The sequence below is a fragment of the Salvelinus fontinalis genome, chromosome 14 (assembly GCF_029448725.1).
Source record: "Salvelinus fontinalis isolate EN_2023a chromosome 14, ASM2944872v1, whole genome shotgun sequence".
NCBI classification, from domain to species: domain Eukaryota; kingdom Metazoa; phylum Chordata; class Actinopteri; order Salmoniformes; family Salmonidae; genus Salvelinus; species Salvelinus fontinalis.
The window spans coordinates 13,696,746-13,716,410 of NC_074678.1; the positions used below are offsets into that span (position 1 = coordinate 13,696,746).

At 38.5% G+C, this 19,665-nt stretch overlaps 1 protein-coding gene across 2 annotated transcripts in view; it reads left to right on the forward strand.

Annotated features, from left to right (window-relative positions):
* adcy1a (adenylate cyclase 1a) overlaps positions 1–19,665 on the forward strand; it is a 240,836-nt gene that overhangs the window by 147,914 nt on the left and 73,257 nt on the right. For both annotated transcript variants that reach the window (XM_055943984.1, XM_055943983.1), the window contains exon 4: positions 13,791–13,902. In XM_055943984.1, coding sequence (XP_055799959.1) covers positions 13,791–13,902 — 112 coding nt within the window. The remainder of the gene's footprint in view (positions 1–13,790; positions 13,903–19,665) is intronic.

Genomic DNA, 19,665 nt, shown 5'->3' on the forward strand with positions numbered 1-19,665 from the left:
AAGTTACTGTCTCTCACATTATGGCTTACTGAAGTTACACTCTCTCACATTATGGCTTACTGAAGTTACACTCTCTCACATTATGACTTACTAAAGTTACACTCTCTCACATCATGGCTTACTGAAGTTATAGTCTCTCTCATTATGGCTTATTGAAGAAGTTACACTCTCACATTATGGCTTACTGAAGTTACACTCTCTCACATTATGGCTTACTGAAGTTACACTCTCTTACATTATGGCTTAGTGAAGAAGTTACTCTCTCTCACATTATGGCTTCCTGAAGTTACACTCTCTCACATTATGGCTTACTGAAGTTACACACTCTCACATTATGGCTTACTGAAGTTACACTCTCTCACATTATGGCTTACTGAAGTTACACTCTCTCACATTATGACTTACTGAAGTTACACTCTCTCACATTATGGCTTACTGAAGTTACACTCTCTCACATTATGACTTACTAAAGTTACACTCTCTCACGTTATGACTTACTGAAGTTACTGTCTCTCTCACATTATGGCTTACTGAAATTACACTCTCTCACATTATGGCTTACTGAAGTTACACACTCTCACATTATGGCTTACTGAAGTTACACTCTCTCACATTATGGCTTACTGAAGTTACACTCTCTCACATTATGACTTACTGAAGTTACACTCTCTCACATTATGACTTACTGAAGTTACACTCTCTCACATTATGACTTACTAAAGTTACACTCTCTCACATTATGACTTACTGAAGTTACACTCTCACATTATGACTTACTGAAGAAGTTACACTCTCTCACATTATGACTTACTGAAGTTACACTCTCACATTATGACTTACTGAAGTTACACTCTCTCACATTATGACTTACTGAAGTTACACTCTCTCACATTATGACTTACTGAAGTTACACTCTCTCACATTATGACTTACTGAAGTTACACTCTCACATTATGACTTACTAAAGTTACACTCTCTCACATTATGACTAACTGAAGAAGTTACACTCTCTCACATTATGGCTTACTGAAGAAGTGACACTCTCACACATTATGGCTTACTGAAGTTATAGTCTCTCTCATTATGGCTTACTGAAGAAGTTACACTCTCACATTATGGCTTACTGAAGTTACACTCTCTCACATTATGGCTTACTGAAGTTACACTCTCTCACATTATGGCTTACTGAAGAAGTTACACTCTCTCACATTATGACTTACTGAAGAAGTTACACTCTCTCACATTATGACTTACTGAAGTTACACTCTCACATTATGACTTACTGAAGTTACACTCTCTCACATTATGGCTTACTGAAGTTATAGTCTCTCTCATTATGGCTTACTGAAGAAGTTACACTCTCACATTATGGCTTACTGAAGTTACACTCTCTCACATTATGGCTTACTGAAGTTACACTCTCTCACATTATGGCTTAGTGAAGAAGTTACACTCTCTCACATTATGGCTTACTGAAGTTACACTCTCTCACATTATGACTTACTGAAGTTACTGTCTCTCTCACATTATGGCTTACTGAAGTTACACTCTCTCACATTATGGCTTACTGAAGTTACACTCTCACATTATGGCTTACTGAAGAAGTTACTCTCTCTATCGAATTATGGCTTACTGAAGTTACACTGTCTCACATTATGGCTTACTGAAGAAGTTACTCTCTCTCACATTATGGCTTACTGAAGTTACACTCTCTCACATTATGGCTTACTGAAGTTACACACTCTCACATTATGGCTTACTGAAGTTACACTCTCTCACATTATGGCTTACTGAAGTTACACTCTCTCACATTATGACTTACTGAAGTTACTGTCTCTCACATTATGGCTTACTGAAGTTACACTCTCTCACATTATGACTTACTGAAGTTACTGTCTCTCTCACATTATGACTTACTGAAGTTACTGTCTCTCTCACATTATGGCTTACTGAAGTTACACACTCTCACATTATGGCTTACTGAAGTTACACTCTCTCACATTATGGCTTACTGAAGTTACACTCTCTCACATTATGGCTTACTGAAGTTACACTCTCTCACATTATGGCTTACTGAAGTTACACTTTCTCACATTATGACTTACTGAAGTTACACTCACATTATGGCTTACTGAAGTTACACTCTCTCACATTATGACTTACTAAAGTTACACTCTCTCACATTATGGCTTACTGAAGTTACACTCTCTCACATTATGACTTACTGAAGTTACTGTCTCTCACATTATGGCTTACTGAAGTTAAACTCTCTCACATTATGACTTACTGAAGTTACTGTCTCTCACATTATGGCTTACTGAAGTTACACTCTCTCACATTATGGCTTACTGAAGTTACACTCTCTCACATTATGACTTACTAAAGTTACACTCTCTCACATTATGACTTACTGAAGTTACACTCTCTCACATTATGACTTACTGAAGTTACACTCTCTCACATCATGGCTTACTGAAGTTATAGTCTCTCTCATTATGGCTTATTGAAGAAGTTACACTCTCACATTATGGCTTACTGAAGTTACACTCTCTCACATTATGGCTTACTGAAGTTACACTCTCTTACATTATGGCTTAGTGAAGAAGTTACTCTCTCTCACATTATGGCTTCCTGAAGTTACACTCTCTCACATTATGGCTTACTGAAGTTACACACTCTCACATTATGGCTTACTGAAGTTACACTCTCTCACATTATGGCTTACTGAAGTTACACTCTCTCACATTATGACTTACTGAAGTTACACTCTCTCACATTATGGCTTACTGAAGTTACACTCTCTCACATTATGACTTACTAAAGTTACACTCTCTCACATTATGACTTACTGAAGTTACTGTCTCTCTCACATTATGGCTTACTGAAATTACACTCTCTCACATTATTACTTACTGAAGTTACACACTCTCACATTATGGCTTACTGAAGTTACACTCTCTCACATTATGGCTTACTGAAGTTACACTCTCTCACATTATGACTTACTGAAGTTACACTCTCTCACATTATGACTTACTGAAGTTACACTCTCTCACATTATGACTTACTAAAGTTACACTCTCTCACATTATGACTTACTGAAGTTACACTCTCACATTATGACTTACTGAAGAAGTTACACTCTCTCACATTATGGCTTACTGAAGAAGTTACACTCTCTCACATTATGACTTACTGAAGAAGTTACACTCTCTGACATTATGGCTTACTGAAGTTACACTCTCACATTATGACTTACTGAAGTTACACTCTCTCACATTATGGCTTACTAAAGTTACTCTCTCTCACATTATGACTTACTAAAGTTACACTCTCTCACATTAGGACTTACTGAAGTTACACTCTCACATTATGACTTACTGAAGTTACACTCTCTCACATTATGGCTTACTGAAGTTACACTCTCTCACATTATGACTTACTGAAGTTACACTCTCTCACATTATGGCTTACTGAAGTTACACTCTCTCACATTATGACTTACTGAAGTTACACTCTCTCACATTATGACTTACTGAAGTTACACTCTCTCACATTATGACTTACTAAAGTTACACTCTCTCACATTATGACTTACTGAAGTTACACTCTCACATTATGACTTACTGAAGTTACACTCTCTCACATTATGGCCTACTGAAGTTACACTCTCTCACATTATGACTTACTGAAGTTACACTCTCTCACATTATGACTTACTGAAGTTACACTCTCTCACATTATGGCTTACTGAAGTTACACTCTCTCACATTATGACTTACTAAAGTTACACTCTCTCACATTATGGCTTACTGAAGTTACACTCTCTCACATTATGACTTACTGAAGTTACTGTCTCTCACATTATGGCTTACTGAAGTTAAACTCTCTCACATTATGACTTACTGAAGTTACTGTCTCTCACATTATGGCTTACTGAAGTTACACTCTCTCACATTATGGCTTACTGAAGTTACACTCTCTCACATTATGACTTACTAAAGTTACACTCTCTCACATTATGACTTACTGAAGTTACACTCTCTCACATTATGACTTACTGAAGTTACACTCTCTCACATCATGGCTTACTGAAGTTATAGTCTCTCTCATTATGGCTTATTGAAGAAGTTACACTCTCACATTATGGCTTACTGAAGTTACACTCTCTCACATTATGGCTTACTGAAGTTACACTCTCTCACATTATGGCTTAGTGAAGAAGTTACTCTCTCTCACATTATGGCTTCCTGAAGTTACACTCTCTCACATTATGGCTTACTGAAGTTACACACTCTCACATTATGGCTTACTGAAGTTACACTCTCTCACATTATGGCTTACTGAAGTTACACTCTCTCACATTATGACTTACTGAAGTTACACTCTCTCACATTATGGCTTACTGAAGTTACACTCTCTCACATTATGACTTACTAAAGTTACACTCTCTCACATTATGACTTACTGAAGTTACTGTCTCTCTCACATTATGGCTTACTGAAATTACACTCTCTCACATTATGGCTTACTGAAGTTACACACTCTCACATTATGGCTTACTGAAGTTACACTCTCTCACATTATGGCTTACTGAAGTTACACTCTCTCACATTATGACTTACTGAAGTTACACTCTCTCACATTATGGCTTACTGAAGTTACACTCTCTCACATTATGACTTACTGAAGTTACACTCTCTCACATTATGACTTACTGAAGTTACACTCTCTCACATTATGACTTACTAAAGTTACACTCTCTCACATTATGACTTACTGAAGTTACACTCTCTCACATTATGGCTTACTGAAGTTATACTCTCACATTATGACTTACTGAAGAAGTTACACTCTCTCACATTATGGCTTACTGAAGAAGTTACACTCTCTCACATTATGACTTACTGAAGAAGTTACACTCTCTGACATTATGGCTTACTGAAGTTACACTCTCACATTATGACTTACTGAAGTTACACTCTCTCACATTATGGCTTACTGAAGTTACACTCTCTCACATTATGGCTTACTAAAGTTACTCTCTCTCACATTATGACTTACTAAAGTTACACTCTCTCACATTAGGACTTACTGAAGTTACACTCTCACATTATGACTTACTGAAGTTACACTCTCTCACATTATGGCTTACTGAAGTTACACTCTCTCACATTATGACTTACTGAAGAAGTTACACTCTCTCACATTATGACTTACTGAAGTTACACTCTCACATTATGACTTACTGAAGTTACACTCTCTCACATTATGGCTTACTGAAGTTACACTCTCTCACATTATAGCTTACTAAAGTTACTCTCTCTCACATTATGACTTACTAAAGTTACACTCTCTCACATTAGGACTTACTGAAGTTACACTCTCACATTATGACTTACTGAAGAAGTTACACTCTCACATTATGACTTACTGAAGTTACACTCTCTCACATTATGACTTACTGAAGTTACACTCTCTCACATTATGACTTACTGAAGTTACACTCTCTCACATTATGACTTACTGAAGTTACACTCTCACATTATGACTTACTAAAGTTACACTCTCTCACATTATGACTTACTGAAGTTACACTCTCTCACATTATGACTTACTGAAGTTACACTCTCTCACATTATGACTTACTGAAGTTACACTCTCACATTATGACTTACTAAAGTTACACTCTCTCACATTATGACTTACTGAAGAAGTTACACTCTCTCACATTATGGCTTACTGAAGTTACACTCTCTCACATTATAGCTTACTAAAGTTACTCTCTCTCACATTATGACTTACTAAAGTTACACTCTCTCACATTAGGACTTACTGAAGTTACACTCTCACATTATGACTTACTGAAGTTACACTCTCTCACATTATGGCTTACTGAAGTTATAGTCTCTCTCATTATGGCTTACTGAAGAAGTTACACTCTCACTTTATGGCTTACTGAAGTTACACTCTCTCACATTATGGCTTACTGAAGTTACACTCTCTCACATTATGGCTTACTGAAGAAGTTACACTCTCTCACATTATGACTTACTGAAGAAGTTACACTCTCTCACATTATGACTTACTGAAGTTACACTCTCACATTATGACTTACTGAAGTTACACTCTCTCACATTATGGCTTACTGAAGTTATAGTCTCTCTCATTATGGCTTACTGAAGAAGTTACACTCTCACATTATGGCTTACTGAAGTTACACTCTCTCACATTATGGCTTACTGAAGTTACACTCTCTCACATTATGGCTTAGTGAAGAAGTTACTCTCTCTCACATTATGGCTTACTGAAGTTACACTCTCTCACATTATGGCTTACTGAAGTTACACACTCTCACATTATGACTTACTGAAGAAGTTACACTCTCTCACATTATGGCTTACTGAAGTTACACTCTCTCACATTATAGCTTACTAAAGTTACTCTCTCTCACATTATGACTTACTAAAGTTACACTCTCTCACATTAGGACTTACTGAAGTTACACTCTCACATTATGACTTACTGAAGAAGTTACACTCTCACATTATGACTTACTGAAGTTACACTCTCTCACATTATGACTTACTGAAGTACACTCTCTCACATTATGACTTACTGAAGTTACACTCTCTCACATTATGACTTACTGAAGTTACACTCTCACATTATGACTTACTAAAGTTACACTCTCTCACATTATGACTTACTGAAGAAGTTACACTCTCTCACATTATGGCTTACTGAAGAAGTTACACTCTCACACATTATGGCTTACTGAAGTTATAGTCTCTCTCATTATGGCTTACTGAAGAAGTTACACTCTCACTTTATGGCTTACTGAAGTTACACTCTCTCACATTATGGCTTACTGAAGTTACACTCTCTCACATTATGGCTTACTGAAGAAGTTACACTCTCTCACATTATGACTTACTGAAGAAGTTACACTCTCTCACATTATGACTTACTGAAGTTACACTCTCACATTATGACTTACTGAAGTTACACTCTCTCACATTATGGCTTACTGAAGTTATAGTCTCTCTCATTATGGCTTACTGAAGAAGTTACACTCTCACATTATGGCTTACTGAAGTTACACTCTCTCACATTATGGCTTACTGAAGTTACACTCTCTCACATTATGGCTTAGTGAAGAAGTTACTCTCTCTCACATTATGGCTTACTGAAGTTACACTCTCTCACATTATGGCTTACTGAAGTTACACACTCTCACATTATGGCTTACTGAAGTTACACTCTCTCACATTATGGCTTACTGAAGTTACACTCTCTCACATTATGACTTACTGAAGTTACTGTCTCTCTCACATTATGGCTTACTGAAGTTACACTCTCTCACATTATGGCTTACTGAAGTTACACTCTCTCACATTATGACTTACTGAAGTTACACTCTCTCACATTATGGCTTACTGAAATTACACTCTCACATTATGACTTACTGAAGTTACACTCTCTCACATTATGGCTTACTGAAGTTACACTCTCTCACATTATGGCTTACTAAAGTTACTCTCTCTCACATTATGACTTACTAAAGTTACACTCTCTCACATTAGGACTTACTGAAGTTACACTCTCACATTATGACTTACTGAAGTTACACTCTCTCACATTATGGCTTACTGAAGTTACACTCTCTCACATTATGGCTTACTGAAGAAGTTACACTCTCTCACATTATGACTTACTGAAGTTACACTCTCACATTATGACTTACTGAAGTTACACTCTCTCACATTATGGCTTACTGAAGTTACACTCTCTCACATTATGGCTTACTAAAGTTACTCTCTCTCACATTATGACTTACTAAAGTTACACTCTCTCACATTAGGACTTACTGAAGTTACACTCTCACATTATGACTTACTGAAGAAGTTACACTCTCTCACATTATGACTTACTGAAGTTACACTCTCTCACATTATGACTTACTGAAGTTACACTCTCTCACATTATGACTTACTGAAGTTACACTCTCTCACATTATGACTTACTGAAGTTACACTCTCACATTATGACTTACTAAAGTTACACTCTCTCACATGATGACTTACTGAAGAAGTTACACTCTCTCACATTATGGCTTACTGAAGAAGTTACACTCTCTCACATTATGACTTACTGAAGTTGCACTCTCTCACATTATGACTTACTGAAGAAGTTACACTCTCACATTATGGCTTACTGAAGTTATACTCTCTCACATTATGGCTTACTGAAGTTACACTCTCTCACATTATGGCTTACTGAAGAAGTTACACTCTTTCACATTATGACTTACTGAAGAAGTTACACTCTCTCACATTATGACTTACTGAAGTTACACTCTCACATTATGACTTACTGAAGTTACACTCTCTCACATTATGGCTTACTGAAGTTATAGTCTCTCCCATTATGGCTTACTGAAGAAGTTACACTCTCACATTATGGCTTACTGAAGTTACACTCTCTCACATTATGGCTTACTGAAGTTACACTCTCTCACATTATGGCTTAGTGAAGAAGTTACTCTCTCTCACATTATGGCTTACTGAAGTTACACTCTCTCACATTATGTCTTACTGAAGTTACACACTCTCACATTATGGCTTACTGAAGTTACACTCTCTCACATTATGACTTACTGAAGTTACTGTCTCTCTCACATTATGGCTTACTGAAGTTACAATCTCTCACATTATGGCTTACTGAAGAAGTTACTCTCTCTCTCGAATTATGGCTTACTGAAGTTACACTCTCTCACATTATGGCTTACTGAACAAGTTACTCTCTCTCACATTATGGCTAACTGAAGTTACACTCTCTCACATTATGGCTTACTGAAGTTACACACTCTCACATTATGGCTTACTGAAGTTACACTCTCTCACATTATGGCTTACTGAAGTTACACTCTCTCACATTATGACTTACTGAAGTTACTGTCTCTCACATTATGGCTTACTGAAGTTACACTCTCTCACATTATGACTTACTGAAGTTACTGTCTCTCTCACATTATGACTTACTGAAGTTACTGTCTCTCTCACATTATGGCTTACTGAAGTTACACTCTCTCACATTATGGCTTACTGAAGTTACACTCTCACATTATGGCTTACTGAAGTTACACTCTCTCACATTATGACTTACTAAAGTTACACTCTCTCACATTATGGCTTACTGAAGTTACACTCTCTCACATTATGACTTACTGAAGTTACTGTCTCTCACATTATGGCTTACTGAAGTTACACTCTCTCACATTATGACTTACTGAAGTTACTGTCTCTCACATTATGGCTTACTGAAGTTACACTCTCTCACATTATGGCTTACTGAAGTTACACTCTCTCACATTATGACTTACTAAAGTTACACTCTCTCACATTATGACTTACTGAAGTTACACTCTCTCACATTATGACTTACTGAAGTTACACTCTCTCACATTATGGCTTACTGAAGCAATAGTCTCTCTCATTATGGCTTAGTGAAGAAGTTACACTCTCACATTATGGCTTACTGAAGTTACACTCTCTCACATTATGGCTTACTGAAGTTACACTCTCTCACATTATGGCTTAGTGAAGAAGTTACTCTCTCTCACATTATGGCTTCCTGAAGTTACACTCTCTCACATTATGGCTTACTGAAGTTACACACTCTCACATTATGGCTTACTGAAGTTACACTCTCTCACATTATGGCTTACTGAAGTTACACTCTCTCACATTATGACTTACTGAAGTTACACTCTCTCACATTATGGCTTACTGAAGTTACACTCTCTCACATTATGACTTACTAAAGTTACACTCTCTCACGTTATGACTTACTGAAGTTACTGTCTCTCTCACATTATGGCTTACTGAAATTACACTCTCTCACATTATGGCTTACTGAAGCTACACACTCTCACATTATGGCTTACTGAAGTTACACTCTCTCACATTATGGCTTACTGAAGTTACACTCTCTCACATTATGACTTACTGAAGTTACACTCTCTCACATTATGACTTACTGAAGAAGTTACACACTCTCACATTATGGCTTACTGAAGTTACACTCTCTCACATTATTGCTTACTGAAGTTACACTCTCTCACATTATGGCTTACTGAAGTTACACTCTCTCACATTATGGCTTACTGAAGTTACACTCTCTCACATTAGGACTTACTGAAGTTACACTCTCACGTTATGACTTACTGAAGAAGTTACACTCTCTCACATTACGACTTACTGAAGTTACACTCTCTCACATTATGACTTACTGAAGTTACACTCTCTCACATTATGACCTACTAAAGTTACACGCTCTCACATTATGGCTTACTGAAGAAGTTACACTCTCTCACATTATGACTTACTGAAGAAGTTACACTCTCACATTATGGCTTACTGAAGTTACACTCTCTCACATTATGGCTTACTGAAGTTACACTCTCTCACATTATGGCTTACTGAAGTTACACTCTCTCACATTATGACTTACTGAAGTTACACTCTCACATTATGGCTTACTGAAGTTACACTCTCTCACATTATGACTTACTAAAGTTACACTCTCTCACATTATGGCTTACTGAAGAAGTTACACTCTCTCACATTATGACTTACTGAAGAAGTTACACTCTCACATTATGGCTTACTGAAGTTACACTCTCTCACATTATGGCTTACTGAAGTTACACTCTCTCACATTATGGCTTACTGAAGTTACACTCTCTCACATTATGACTTACTGAAGTTACACTCTCACATTATGGCTTACTGAAGTTACACTCTCTCACATTATGACTTACTAAAGTTACACTCTCTCACATTATGGCTTACTGAAGTTACACTCTCTCACATTATGACTTACTGAAGTTACTGTCTCTCACATTATGGCTTACTGAAGTTACACTCTCTCACATTATGGCTTACTGAAGTTACACTCTCTCACATTATGACTTACTAAAGTTACACTCTCTCACATTATGACTTACTGAAGTTACACTCTCTCACATTATGACTTACTGAAGTTACACTCTCTCACATTATGGCTTACTGAAGTTATAGTCTCTCTCATTATGGCTTAGTGAAGAAGTTACACTCTCACATTATGGCTTACTGAAGTTACACTCTCTCACATTATGGCTTACTGAAGTTACACTCTCTCACATTATGGCTTAGTGAAGAAGTTACTCTCTCTCACATTATGGCTTCCTGAAGTTACACTCTCTCACATTATGGCTTACTGAAGTTACACACTCTCACATTATGGCTTACTGAAGTTACACTCTCTCACATTATGGCTTACTGAAGTTACACTCTCTCACATTATGACTTACTGAAGTTACACTCTCTCACATTATGGCTTACTGAAGTTACACTCTCTCACATTATGACTTACTAAAGTTACACTCTCTCACGTTATGACTTACTGAAGTTACTGTCTCTCTCACATTATGGCTTACTGAAATTACACTCTCACATTATGACTTACTGAAGTTACACTCTCTCACATTATGGCTTACTGAAGTTATAGTCTCTCTCATTATGGCTTACTGAAGAAGTTACACTCTCACATTATGGCTTACTGAAGTTACACTCTCTCACATTATGGCTTACTGAAGTTACACTCTCTCACATTATGGCTTAGTGAAGAAGTTACACTCTCTCACATTATGACTTACTGAAGTTACACTCTCTCACATTATGGCTTACTGAAGTTACACTCTCTCACATTATGACTTACTGAAGTTACACTCTCTCACATTATGGCTTACTGAAGTTACACTCTCTCACATTATGACTTACTGAAGTTACACTCTCTCACATTATGACTTACTGAAGTTACACTCTCTCACAGTATGGCTTACTGAAGTTACACTCTCTCACATTATGGCTTACTGAAGTTACTCTCTCTCACATTATGGCTTACTGAAGTTACACTCTCTCACATTATGGCTTACTGAAGTTGCACTCTCTCACATTATGGCTTACTGAAGTTACACTCTCTCACATTATGGCTTACTGAAGTTACACTCTCTCACATTAGGACTTACTGAAGTTACACTCTCACATTATGACTTACTGAAGAAGTTACACTCTCTCACATTATGACTTACTGAAGTTACACTCTCTCACATTATGACTTACTGAAGTTACACTCTCACATTATGACTTACTGAAGTTACACTCTCTCACATTATGACTTACTAAAGTTACACTCTCTCACATTATGGCTTACTGAAGAAGTTACACTCTCTCACATTATGACTTACTGAAGAAGTTACACTCTCACATTATGGCTTACTGAAGTTACACTCTCTCACATTATGACTTACTGAAGTTACACTCTCTCACATTATGGCTTACTGAAGAAGTTACACTCTCTCACATTATGACTTACTGAAGTTACACTCTCTCACATTATGGCTTACTGAAGAAGTTACATTCTCTCACATTATGACTTACTGAAGTTACAGTCTCTCACATTATGGCTTACTGAAGTTACACTCTCTCACATTATGGCTTACTGAAGTTACACTCTCTCACATTATGACTTACTGAAGTTACACTCTCTCACATTATGACTTACTGAAGTTACACTCTCTCACATTATGACTTACTGAAGTTACACTCTCTCACATTATGGCTTACTGAAGTTACACTCTCACACATTATGATGGTATGTGCAGGCATAAGCTACGGACAACAAACACAATAGCATTTTATCTATGGCAATTTGAATTCACAGAGATACCGTGATGAGATCCTGAAGTCCATTGTCGTGCCATTCATCCGCCTCCATCACCTCATGTTTCAGCATGATAATACACAGCCCCATTCTCAAAGGATTTGTACACAATTCCTTGAAGCTGAAAATGTCCCAGTTCTTCCATAGCCTGCATAATCACCAGACATGTCACCCATTGAGCATGTTTGGGATGCTCTGTATTGACTAGTACGACAGCTTGTTCCAGTTCCCGCCAATATCCAAGAACTTCGCACAGCCATTAAAGAGGAGTGGGACAGCATTCCACAGGCCACAATCAACAGCCTGATCAACTCTATGCGAATGAGATGTGTCGCCCTGCATGAGGCAAGTGGTGGTCACACCAGACACTGACTGGTTTTCTGATCCACACCTAACAGATGCATATCTGTATTCCCAGTCATGTGAAATCCATAGATTAGGGCCTAATGAATTTATTTCAATTGACTGATTTCCTTATATGAACTGTAACCCAGTAAAGTCTTAGAAAATGTTGCATGTTGCGTTTATGTTTTTGTTCAGTATATAACACCTTGTTGTTCAAACCATCTGTGCTGTGGACAAATGGCTTTTAATACTCTATTCAAACTAAAGCAACAGTGACTTCATCCTAAATCGCACCCTACTCCCTTTATAGTGCACTACTTTTGAACAGACTGTTCTACAAGATACTCTCCTTCACTCAGTCGTTCGTGGGAGTCTGTGTATTGTATGTGTGCGCGTTCGTGCATGTGTGTGATTGCGATGATTTGGTTTTTATCCCTTTGATAAACTGGGATAAGCTGACAAACAGATCTTCTTCTTAGCTCAGTACATTCATATTCATCAACAAAGTAATGTTGACAGTGTCTGACTCAAATATGCTCAACTATGCTACAAGAAAAGAATGTTATTTGTGACTGAGAAGGGCCCTTTCGCATGCCTAGACCTTTTTAGGTTGTCACTGTTAGAAACATTATAATAATGGCTATATTTCTTTCCCTCCTCCCCTCCCTCCCCTCCAGTATCTTGTTTGCAGACATCGTGGGGTTTACCAGTCTGGCGTCTCAGTGTACTGCCCAGGAACTGGTCAAACTGCTCAACGAACTATTCGGGAAGTTTGACGAGCTGGCCACAGTGAGTACCTCCATCCTATTAGTCCCCTAACCTCAGTGTGTGTGTGTGTGTGTGTGTGTGTGCGTGCGTGCGAGCGTGTGATATAAGCTGTGGTGTGTGTGGTGTGCATGCGTGCGTATGTGCGGCTCAGCCAGGTCACCCGTGATACAAGTCAGTATTCCACGACCATGCATGTCTGAGGACGTCGGGAGATGATGTGGAAATGGGCCACAAGGGGCAGTGAGCACTGATGCCGTCAAGTAGGTTTTGGCCTTTGATTCCAAAGGTTGCAAGTTTGAATCCAGCGATATAAAGTTGTTTTTTATATTTTTGTTTTAAATCAAATCAAATCAAGTTTATTTTATATAGCCCTTTGTACATCAGCTAATATCTCGAAGTGCTGTACAGAAACCCAGCCTAAAACCCCAAACAGCAAGCAATGCAGGTGTAGAAGCACAGTGGCTAGGAAAAACTCCCTAGAAAGGCCAAAACCTAGGAAGAAACCTAGAGAGGAACCAGGCTATGAGGGGTGGCCAGTCCTCTTCTGGCTGTGCCGGTTGGAGATTATAACAGAACATGGCCAAGATGTTCAAAATGTTCATAAGTGACAAGCATGGTCAAATAATAATCAGGAATATATGTCAGTTGGCTTTTCATAGCCGATCATTAAGAGTTGAAAACAGCAGGTCTGGGACAGGTAGGGGTTCCATAACCACAGGCAGAACAGTTGAAACTGGAATAGCAGCAAGGCCAGGTGGACTGGGGACAGCAAGGAGTCATCATGCCCGGTAGTCCTGACGTATGGTCCTAGGGCTCAGGTCCTCCGAGAGAGAGAAAGAAAGAGAGAAGGAGAGAATTAGAGAGAGCATACTTAAATTCACACAGGACACTGGATAAGACAGGAGAAGTACTCCAGATATAACCAACTGACTCTAGCCCCCCGACACATAAACTACTGCAGCATAAATACTGGAGGCTGAGACAGGAGGGGTCAGGAGACACTGTGGCCCCATCCGATGATACCCCCGGACAGGGCCAAACAGGAAGGATATAACCCCACCCACTTTGCCAAAGCACAGCCCCCGCACCACTAGACGGATATCTTCAACCACCAACTTACAATCCTGAGACAAGGCCGAGTATAGCCCACAAAGATCTCCACCACAGCACAAACCAAGGGGGGGGGGGCGCCAACCCAGACAGGAAGATCACGTCAGTAACTCAACCCACTCAAGTGACGCACCCCTCCTAGGGACGGCATGAAAGAGCACCAGTAAGCCAGTGACTCAGCCCCTGTAATAGGGTTAGAGGCAGAGAATCCCAGTGGAGAGAGGGGAACCGGCCAGGCAGAAGCCTTTACGCCTATACCAAACTTTAACCCTTACCTTAACCATTCGGAGTTAATGCCTAACCTTAATAATTTAGTGTTATTGTCTGAACTTAATCCTAACCTTAAACACTTAGAAATGTTACGTTTTGAACAACTTCGAAATTTGACATTTGAGAAACATGGATGAACGTCTAATTCTGACGTGAGACTGTGAGAGCTGGTAGAAGTGGCTGGTAGGAAGGAGGTAGAGGTTGTTATCTGTGGCACATGCATTATTAATATGATAACAGTATTCTGGCAGTAGGAAGCTTATCATGCTCCTAAGTTGCTTTACCAGGCCACAGCTTTAGACAGGCTTACTGAGCTTCACCCCTACAGATACACATACATTAGAGCATCTATCTCTCTCTCTCTCTCTCTCTCGCTCTCTCTCTCTCTCTCTCTCTCTCTCTCTCTCTCTCTCTCTCTTTCACGCTCTCTCGGCTCTCTCTCTCTCTCTCTCTCTCTCTCTCTCTCTCTCTCTCTTTCACGCTCTCTCGGTCTCTCTCTCTCTCTCTCTCTCTCTCTCTCTTTCACGCTCTCTCGGTCTCTCTCTCTCTCTCGCTCTCTCTCTTTCACGCTCTCTCGGTCTCTCTCTCGGTCTCTCTCTCTTTCACGCTCTCTCTCTCGGTCTCGGTCTCGGTCTCTCTCTCTCTCTCTCTCTCTCTCTCTCTCTCTCTCTCTCTCTCTCTCTCTCTCTCTCTCTCTCTCTCAATTCAATCCAATTGACTTTATAGACATGGCAAGTTCATTATTACTTACATTGTCAAAGTATACATATCGAAAAATAAAAATAAAATATATATGTATATATATACAAAATATATATATATATTTATATATAAATAAATGGTGGGACCAACAGCAATAATAATAGTAGTAGTGGACATGGGATTACCATTAATAACAGCTACAACAACAATATTAATCAGAACAACAATACATTTAAGCAATGGTAGTAGACCAATGTCAACATGACTGAGAAGACATATGACCTGGTATGAAAGACAAAACAAAACAAAGTTAAATGGGAAATATTATCAACATTACTTTGCATTTTTCACTGGCTGTCCCTCAGGCTGTGGCAGGAGGACACATATTTGGCTGCCAAAACTGCACATTTTGGCTTTTCACCCAATAAATATTAGATTTTTTCTTCATCTTTTATAGTTTCAAATTCTTTGTATTGAATTATAATTTTGGGAAAGAAATATGCTCTTAGGTCTGAGTATTTGTCACAGTGTAGTAGGAAATGCACCTCTGTCTCTACCTCTCCCCTGGAGCAGAGTGAGCACAGCCTGTCCTCTCTGGGCAGCCAGGTTTGTCTGTGACGACCGGTCTCTATAGCCAGACTGTGCTCACTGAGTCTGTACCTAGTCAATGTTTTCCTCAGTTTTCTATCAGTCACAGTGGTCAGATAGTCTGCCACCATGTACTGTTTAGAGCCAAATAGCATTGAAGTTTACTTTGATTTTTTTGTGGTGTCTTTCCAATAGGTGATATATTTATTTTTGTGTTGTGATGATTTGGTTGGGCCAGATTTTCTGAGGGCTGTCCCGAGGCTCTATGGGGTTGGTTTGGGTTGGTGAACTGAGCCTCAGAATCAGCTGGCTGAGGGAACTCTTCTCTGGTTTCATCTCTTGACATTGTAGAGCTGTGTGATGGAATGTTTTAGGGTCACTTGTTTTTAGATGGTTGTAAAATTTGATGGCTCTTTTTTCTATTCGAATGAGGAAGGGGTATTGGCCCAATTCTGCCCTACATGCGTTATTTGGAGTTTTTCTTTGTACTTGCAATACAGTCTTCCAAAAACTCTGCATGCAATATTTCAATTGGATGTTTGTCCCATTTAGTAAATTCATTATTAGAGAGTGGACCCCATACTTCACTGCCATATAGAGCAATTGGTTCTATAACTGATTGAAAAATGTTGAGCCAGATTCTAATTGGAATTTCAATTTTGATGTTCCTTTTAATGGCATAGAATGCTCTTCTTGCTTTGTCTCTCAGCTCATTAACAGCCATGTGAAAGCTACCTGTGTTGCTGATATTTAGTCCTAGATATGTGTAGTTTTTGGTGTGTTCTAATAGAACTGTGTCCAAATAGAATTTATATTTGTCAGCCTTATTTCCGGACCTTTTTTGGAATATCATTATATTTGTTTTTTTAGGTTAACGGTCAGAGCCCAGGTCTGACAGAACCTGTGGAGACGATCTAGGTGCTGCTGTAACCCCTCTTTAGTGGGAGACAGCAGCACCAGGCCATCTGCGTACAGCGGACACTTGATTTCAGTGTTGTGTAGGGTGATACCATGTGCTGCCGATTCTTCTAATGTTTTTGCCAATTCATTAATGTAGATGTTAAATAATGTTGGACTTATTGGGCAGCCCTGTTTCACTCCACGCCCCTGAGAGAAGAAGTCTGTTTGCTTGTTGCCAATTTTAACCGCACATTTGTTTTTAGTGTACATTGATTTAATAAAATCATATGTTTTCCCTCCAATACCACTTTCTATTAGTTTATAAAAAAGACCTTTGTGCCAAATTGAATCAAATGCTTTCTTGAAATCTACAAAACACGAGTAGATTTTGCCTTTGTTTTGGTTAACTTGTTTATCAATTAGAGTGTGGAGGATGTAAATGTGGTCTGTTGTACGATAATTTTTTAGAAATCCAATCTGGCTTCTGCTCAGGACGTTGTGTTCGTCAAGGAAATGATGTAGTCTGCTATTTATAATACTGCAGAGAATTTTCCCCAAGTTGCTGTTAACGCAAATTCCTCTGTCATTATTTGGGTCAAATTTGTCTCCATTTTTATAGATTGGTGTGATCAATCCCTGCTTCCAAATATCGGGGGAAATACCTGCAATGATGATAATGTTGAAGAGTTTGAGTATAGCCAATTTGAATTTGTGGTCTGTATATTTGATCATTTCATTTAAAATACCATCAGCACCACAGGCCTTTTGGGGTTGGAGATTGCATAGTTTTTCCAATAATTCTTCTTCTGTAATTGGGGTATCCACAGGATTCTGATAGTCTTTGACTGCTAATTCAAGGATTTGTAATTTTTCTTGTATATCTTTTTGTTCTGGGCTCTTTGTTATATTGCTGTAGAGGTTTGCAAAGTGATTTCTCCACATATCCCAATTTTGGATAGCCAATTCCTCATGATGAGGTTTGTTTAATTTATTCAAATTCTCCCAGAAGTGGTTTGATTCTATGGATTCCTCAATTCCATCCAGCTGATTTCTAATGTGCTGTTCCTTTTTGGTTCTTAGGGTGCGTTTGTATTGCTTCAGTGTTTCCCCATATTGAAGGCGTATATTTTTGTTGTCTGGTTCTCTGTGTTTTTGATTAGATATATTTCTCAATGAATTCTCAATTATATATTTCTCTCTCTCTCTCTCTGTCTTTCTCTCACACTGAGCTACACCCCACAACTACAGTATCAGATATCCTGTTTATTTAAAATGTTACGGTGACTCATAGCATGTGTGTGTTTGCAAGAGGAAAATTATGCCGTACTGTACGAAATACAATATGTAAATCCACTCAAAGATGGATGCACATGCGCAAGCATGCCTCTTTAATTTCCTCCACCTCATTTTCAAGCATGCCTCTTTCATTTCCTCCACCTCATTTTCAAGCATGCCTCTTTCATTTCCTCCACCTCATTTTCTCTTTCCTTCCTAAGTCTCTAGAAATCTATTTTACTCGTCATTTTTCTATATCTCACGCTCCAATTCTGTTCTTTCGGATGATCCCTCTATCTCTCTCACTCAAATTCTCTCTGCTCCTTGACCTTCTCCTCCCCTCCCTTCTTCCATCCCTCTCTCTCTTATCCACTCTGTCCCTCGGGCCTTGTATCATTCTGCCGGTCGATACATTCCTTGACATAATAAGGTAGGAAAGTAAATTGAAGATCCATCTCTCTTGTTCTTTCAGTCATTTTCTCTCTCTTTTCCTTTTATTTAATTATCTTTGTCTCTGGCAGGTATCCACCACCGGCTCTCTATTATAGAGGAACAGGAGGAGTATAACTGAGTAGTAGAAACCCCTAGAACACGAAAATATGTTCAAACACACTCAAACCAGTCTTTGTCAACTTTAAGGGTTGAATCCCAGAGTTTTTACTAATAAGGAAAGCAAAGCTTATTTTATGTCTTAAAGCACGAGGAAAGCAAAGCTTATTTTATGTCTTAAAGCACGAGGAAAGCAAAGCTTATTTTATGTCTTAAAGCACGAGGAAAGCAAAGCTTATTTTATGTCTTAAAGCACGAGGAAAGCAAAGCTTATTTTATGTCTTCCCATCTCTATGCTACCACACTTTATGAGCATATCTCTTGAAACTACTAACGCATGCACGCACGCTACACATGCATGTCACACACACACGCACACACACACACACA